We start from the raw sequence: 7104 nt of genomic DNA on the forward strand, positions 1-7104 counted from the left end.
AGTTTATTGGATTCTTTCCTTTAAGTCCCCCTCAACTCTCCCTGAACTGGAGACTCCTGAATGCCTTGAAGGACTGATCCCTTTATAACCACTCATTTCTCAGTATCTGGTAGGAGATTTCACCAGAAAAGCAATTAATGATAATTAATTAGTCAGTTTCTTTCCAGCTTCTCAAAGGTATTTAGGTACCTAATTGCTATTTGAGCACTTAACCCTCAATGAAATCAATTGGAGTTGTATGCCTGAAGACATGTGTGTGTAGTTCCCCATGATCTGGACTCAGATCTCCCACAAAGATATGTTTTTGTTGTTAAACACAGCACGGCAAGATATTGAAGCATCTACTCAAAGGAAAAAGAATCAGACATAAATGAGTTTGGAGAAAAAAAATGCCTGCATTTTAATCTGCTGCAGTCGGATGCCTGATTATTATATAGATGATTAGATGCTCCATATAAACACTGGATGGTTTATCAACTTATATATCCGAGCATTGTACATTCTTTCTGTATATTATATATGTTGGTGTGTTAATTGCAAATCACAAACATAAGAAAAGCACAGCTCGTTGCATGTCACCAAAGAATGGGGAAAGGAGCTTTGTTAACATTTTTTAAAAGTAGTTCTAAAGCCAGACAGTCAGCGAACATGGTCAACTATGTTGACTACATACTTCACAAATCAGCTGGTGAAGCTGTGTGCTTTTTATTCTGTTTCTATTACGTTTGTTTTGCTCCTTTGCAAACAGAATTATTGCTCCCTATAGTCTCATCATATAAACAGGATTATGTTCGCCACATAATGCTTTATCCACAAAACAAGCAAGATGCTAGAAACCGGGGTTAGGAATAAGCTGAAAAAAACAGTGATGTAATGAGAGATGCAGCCTATGTTCATCAACCTTTTTATGAAAGTGTAGACTTAGTGTTGATTGCAATTTTTGTACTGAAAAGTATGTTGTTCATGAAAATTAATGAAAGAGTTCTACCATACATAACCACCGAGGGAATTCAACCCTCTAGATCAACTAAAATCCACCTCAGGTGGGGATAAAAATCCCAGGGTTTCAATTGTAGCTGTCAGATATGAAATGTTTTAGCTAAAAATGTTCATCTGTTGTCAGATGGATAGACTTTTCTTAACCTGTCAGTTAAGAAAAGCTTTTAAGCTAAAGGGAATAACATGAACTGGATTTCAGTGACCATCTGACATTGAGTCTTCAGCTTATGCATTCTTACTTGTTTTTCATTGAGCATTTTGGACAAAGCCTGTATTTAATCTCAATCAGCACAGAAGCAAGTATATTTTTAAAAATGTAAATTCAAAATTATAAAGAAGAAAAATTGCTCCTGGCAAGCTGAGAATCCCTCAAGGCACACACAGAGTGAGGCTGGCAGACAGCAGCATTCACTCACTCATAGCCAAAAAACTGGAAACTCACACTACACCAAAGCACTCATATAGAATCAACTTCTCCCACCAGGTTTATTCCTACTAACTCCCAGATCCACAGAGAGAAATGACTAAATCTCCATTTTAATAGCTTCTGTCAGTAGTTTTGCTCTGCAAGGACTGTTTCAGCAGTTTTGGTGGTAATATATACCATTTTCCTGATTAACAGCCATTTTATAACTAGTGTAATTGGCCACAAATCAGGGGAATGTCATAATGTAGCAAGAAAACATTCCTATCTCCGTCACAGCCCAGGCCTGGATTCCTGGAGGATGTATTACTTGAGTGGTTTACGGGTTTTCATTACTTTAACTAATGTGCTACCTGTAGTGCAGAGAGGGAAATTCTAAACTAATGATCACCTCTGTCTACCAGCTCTTTATAGAGTGCCCATCATCTGTCTTTCACTTTTACATTTCCAGTGGGGATCCTGAAATGGGTGGCTTTGTAAGAATTGGAAGGAGGTCTCATTCTATTACTTTTAGCCTTAGCTTCACTTTCCATCCTAGAAACACCAGACGCACAGAAGGGATTATGTTAATAATGCCTGTAATAACATCATTCTGGAGCAAAGATTGGAGTGGGTGGGGGAGGGGGGAAGGGTGAAGGGGGAGTGGAGAATTCATCACTGTTGTGTCCTAACAGTATCTACATTCAGGGCACAACTTTTAACTGATTTCTACAGGGTGGGTAGAATGTGTGGCTATATTTTCTAACATGCTGAATCCATACAGTGATATGTTATTTTATGTCGTTGCAAACCACTTACTATATACCATATTAAAGAACCTTAGTGAAAAACCATCAGTCACATTAACCTTCACAAAGTTGCAAGAGAATAGATGAAAATCTAAGTTGTAAATTTATAAATGCCCCTTTCTGTGTATGAGTCAGGACTGACTTATGCATAACTTGAGACTCTTTGAATTTCCCTGTCTGATTTATAAAATTGAGATATCTTTCCATTTTGGCAGAGATGACACTTTAACAGAATTATATTTAAATAATGTATTATTTAGATTATAACATAGCTTTTCAGGGCCAGATTGGACTCCCTACAGTACATATGGAATTTGCACGTGTCCAGGGACAGAATCTGGCTTGCTTATTACTTTATATTTCAGCAGTCTTGACTTGTGGAACACCATCCCTAAAAAATGGCTATTCCAATATAACTGTATAACTTATCTAGAAAGTTGTAATGCATCAATTACTGTCACGGACTCAGTTACACTATTTGTAGCACAAGCTGTTCAAAAAAAATGTGATCATCAAAACTGATGGAGAAAGGACAGTGCTGCTATATCATGACCAAGCTACATACACTGGCCAGGGAAACTGGCCAACAGTCCATGTTATAGTAAGCTGCAATCCAGAAAGACATGTATTAGTTTAACCACTGGGTCCCTTGGAAGGGGATGCATTCTTCCTTCCCTAGCTACATTGCCTATTACTCCTGCTACCTAGTATCTGTGTATTATGTAATATGTATTACTGTGGGTTCCTTCTCTAGTTCTATATCCTTCAGTAAATGCAGCAGTAAAGACAACCAATAGAATTTTATGTAAAGGGCAACCCAAATGTACACCCAGTTTTATTAGTGCTTCAAATTTTCAAGTCCACCAAGCTCCTACTTCGTAAAAAATATTTTTCTGTTTTAAGAATGATGGTAAAACATAGTTAATGACCTCCTTAAACCGTATAGCTCTTTCCTACTTGTTATGTTCCCAGAATTGAAAACCTAGGGCTGCCAAAAAAAATCCCCCCAAAAACCATGGATGGCTAAAAAGTGATCCTGAGGTCTACAGGTCAGAACTTCTATAGGGCCAAAGATAGTTCTTTATGTGAGACTGTGGACTGGATCCTACTGACATCTGAACCAGATCTGTCTGGTTTCTCGCAAAAACAAATTTAAACTACTGTAAGTATTGACAAGGAAAGGTTTTGGGCATCATCAATAATAATAAAAAAAGACATAGCTAAGATCTGATTGTAGAATATTTATTGTTGGCAATTTTTTAGTGATGATGGATGAAGCAAAGAGATCAGAGTTTGATTTTCAGATACTATGATGAGCCTACAATTTGTCAACAAATAGATAATATCAGCTATTGTTTTTTTTCTGGCTAGCCCCAGAACTGTGTTTTCCAGGTAGTATAACATTGCTGTCCTCCTGCATATTTCTAGATGCCTGTAACTTGCCATGATAATTTCAGTTAAAAGAACACAATGTTGTGACAATTATTTAAAATTCAAAAGATGCCAGAGTCCTTATGCATACCTCTTTCAAAAGACCCGTGATTACACTTTCAATTTTAATAGAAGAATGGCAGTCAGAGACATACTGGCATTAAGTCACAAAATCACCACTCAGAATTTGATAACATATCCCATAACTGTAAGGAATGGTTAGCAGTTGGATACTTTCAAAAAAAGTTGTATGATTGATTAACTTGATGACTCTCTTCTGTCCAAATTATATTGAACCACTGACCCAATGTGGCACACTTCTGGAGGTACTTTAAGGGGGAGGTAGAAGTAAAAGATTCCCCAGTTGAAATAACTTAATTACAGACATTTTTCACAAAAGCAAAATAATTATTAAAAAAATAATTTTATTCTGCTTACCAAATATTCCCCTTCCACTTTTAGCCAATCAAATAATGTATTTTTCACTTCCTGTCCTAAAGTATTGTGGAGAAATGTTATGTTTCTTCAACCTAAGGAGGCTTGTATTAGTGTTGCAATAGGTGATTTTGTGTATTCTTGAAAAGGTTGATAGGAAACTGTGGGATCTGTCTACAGTAAAAGTTCTAGAAGCAAGCCATTATTGATTGCATGGTACCTGAACAGGTCAAAAAAAAGGAAATGTAGTCACTGATAATACATTCAATAACTGAATGTAGAAGGAAAGTACTCAAATGTATTATTTGTTAATAGATTTTGACTAGGTTTACTAGCTACAGAAGTAAATGATTGCATTTCAAGGTCAAGATTCTAACTTTAGACAAAGCTACACAGGCTGGTTACACACATGTAGGCACGTGAGGTTTGTGGCACAGCAAACCTCTTTGTGGCACCATAAACTGCATTCCCAATATGTTAAAATGTTCCCCACACTGCAAATTTGCAGTGCAGGTGCAAAATTTGCTACCAGGAAATCCAGGTAGCAAAAAAAACCACCCTGCCGAAATAAAAAGTGGTGCGGTGGGCACCACAGGAGGGTGTGCTGGCAGACACAGAGGTCCTTCCCAGCCAGAGTATCTCCCCTCCTTTAGTTCTGCCCAAGCTTCTCTAGAACACCAGGAGTCAGAAGTAGTGGAGAAATGGCAGTTTCCCTCAAGCAAGGTATTTTGCCCTGCACCAAAGTACACATGTAGGGGCATGCACAGCGGCAAAAAGTAGCAGCAAAAATTTGTGCCGCTACTTTTTTTCCACTACAAACATGTGCCTTTCCATGTGGGGCACAGAAAAAAGAAAGAAGAAAATGTTTCTCAGTTTTCAATCAAATATTTGCAATTTTTAAGACAAAATTTCTTTCTTTATGGTGGCTGAAAACTGATTTTCCTTTTTCATAAAAGTTGATTTTTTTTCTTTTTGCTTAAAACAGACAAAAACAAAACAATGCTGACTTACCTACTCAGGTCAGTGAAATGGAGGAGCTAAGCCTCCATCATCCCCAACTCACACATGAATGCCATTTGCCATCAGAGGCAAATACCTGAACTCAAAAAACAGGTATTTCAGGTAGTCATAAAATGCTACATTAAGCTATTTAGTGTTTTGCATGGACTTTTTGCTCCAAAGTAAAATCTCATCCTAAATAGACATATATACAAATCACACTCATTTCCTACTGATGTAGCTTCATATGCAATACCTACCTTTAACATCATTTTCTACCTGTTTGGCCTCATTAAGAACCCGGAAACTTTTCTGAAGAGAGCTCTTGGCACCATCCTTTAATGATCCTTGAGGACCAGATACCTGTAAGCAAACCATCAGTATCACTTACAAAAAAATGTTTTTTTAAAATAGTTCAACACAAGTTTAAAGTCATAAAATGTAGAAGGCAAAGAATGTAGCTAAAGAGTGATCAAAATTTTAAGTGGTCATCAATGAGCTCTGAATTATATGCCACTGTTGTTACCCTGGTCCTACAACAAGAGACTAATAAAATACTTGCCGTTAAATTAATTTATTTTTATTTTTACAGGAAACCAGAGCTCTCTTAGAATGTCAATGATGAAGCTAATAAAAGAAAGAAAAAGAAATTGTTTATGAGTATTAAGGAAGTAGGATTGAATGTCAGAACTTATATAAATCTTGACCTCTTTCTACAACTATGGACACAGAAACATACATACAGTCCTCCTCCATAATACCAGCTATAAAACCTTTAATAGACTGAACCTCACAACACTGACTCTAATACAGAGCACACAGATGTTCTCATAGCAATTATATTTCTTTAGTTTAACAATGTCAGTCAAGAAAAGGTGAAATGAATGAAATGGGATTCAAAAAGAAGAAAAGGGTAAACTACAATTTAATCTGAAAGACTTTCATTACATTAATAATGACCAGGATTTATCTAGGCATGCTATGTATCACTCCCTCTGTTCCAAGAAATACAAAATGTTGTACTTTCAGTGCAATGGTTGATCAATAGGAAGACTTTTTAAAATTAGATGAGTATTTTCAGTTGCTAGGAAATATTCTAGAATGCGAAACATTTGCCCTTCAGTGTGTAAGAAAGAATTCAGGTCACTCCATAATGCAGAATGCATCAGAGAATACACTTGACAGCCAGAAAACATTTGATATTAGTCATGGGTCATAGCCTTGTAACAAGTATGTAATTATGAAGTAACTGCTTTTCATTTTCCAGGGCAGACACATACTCAAAAATAACTAGGTGCCAATTATTATTATTATTCATTATTTATATTATGGTAGATCCCTGAGGTCATATTTTGAACAATCTCTCCCAATCTCTGCTATTTCTTTGCTACACTTTAAAGCCCATACATTCCCTTGTCCACATTACAATCTTGGGAGAAGCCTAAAATATTTCAGAAAATCATGATAAGGTTCTTTGGAAGGTAGTATTTCACTGCTTATGGCATTGTATCATGGAAATATACTGTTGCAAAGTTCAGGTTCATTGCAATCATTTCATAGGACTTGCACAGATACTTTAACTATGTGCTTAACTGCTGCCCTAAGACTGGTACTGAGTTTTGGCTTAAGCGTGTGAAACAGGACTGACTTGTTGAGTGGTAATGACACATTTCTACACTCACAGGGTGCATCCAGATAAGCCTGCATGTGCCTCTTGCAGCGTCTCAAACCCCTTTGAGATGCTGCAAGAGGCACGTGCAGGAACAGGAAAAGGTTCCCCCAATTGCAAGTTTGCAGTATGGGGGCAAAATTAGACCCCTGGTTATCGAGGGGTCAAAAAAAAAAAACGGAGCTAAAAAAGTAGGGAGGGCATGGTCCCAGACCGTGCCCTGAGGCAACAGAGGCTGGGTCCTCCACAGAGACGCTTTGGCTGCCAGAGTGTCTCTGTGGTTGGCTTCGTCCTGGGGTGAAACATTGTGCCTGCCCGTGCAGGGCAGGCAGTGTGCCAGCAGCAGGGCTCCAGTGCCA

General features: G+C 37.5%; 1 protein-coding gene across 1 annotated transcript in view; it reads right to left on the bottom strand.

Moving 5' to 3' along the window:
* The window catches only part of LAMA2 (laminin subunit alpha 2), a 576898-nt gene that overhangs the window by 132749 nt on the left and 437045 nt on the right, over nt 1-7104 (bottom strand). Inside the window, exon 40 of the mRNA XM_019520301.1 lies at nt 5337-5439. Within this exon, the coding sequence (XP_019375846.1) occupies nt 5337-5439 (103 nt within the window). The remainder of the gene's footprint in view (nt 1-5336; nt 5440-7104) is intronic.

The sequence above is a fragment of the Gavialis gangeticus genome, unplaced genomic scaffold (assembly GCF_001723915.1).
Source record: "Gavialis gangeticus isolate Ggan-Ray unplaced genomic scaffold, GavGan_comp1, whole genome shotgun sequence".
NCBI classification, from domain to species: Eukaryota; Metazoa; Chordata; order Crocodylia; family Gavialidae; genus Gavialis; species Gavialis gangeticus.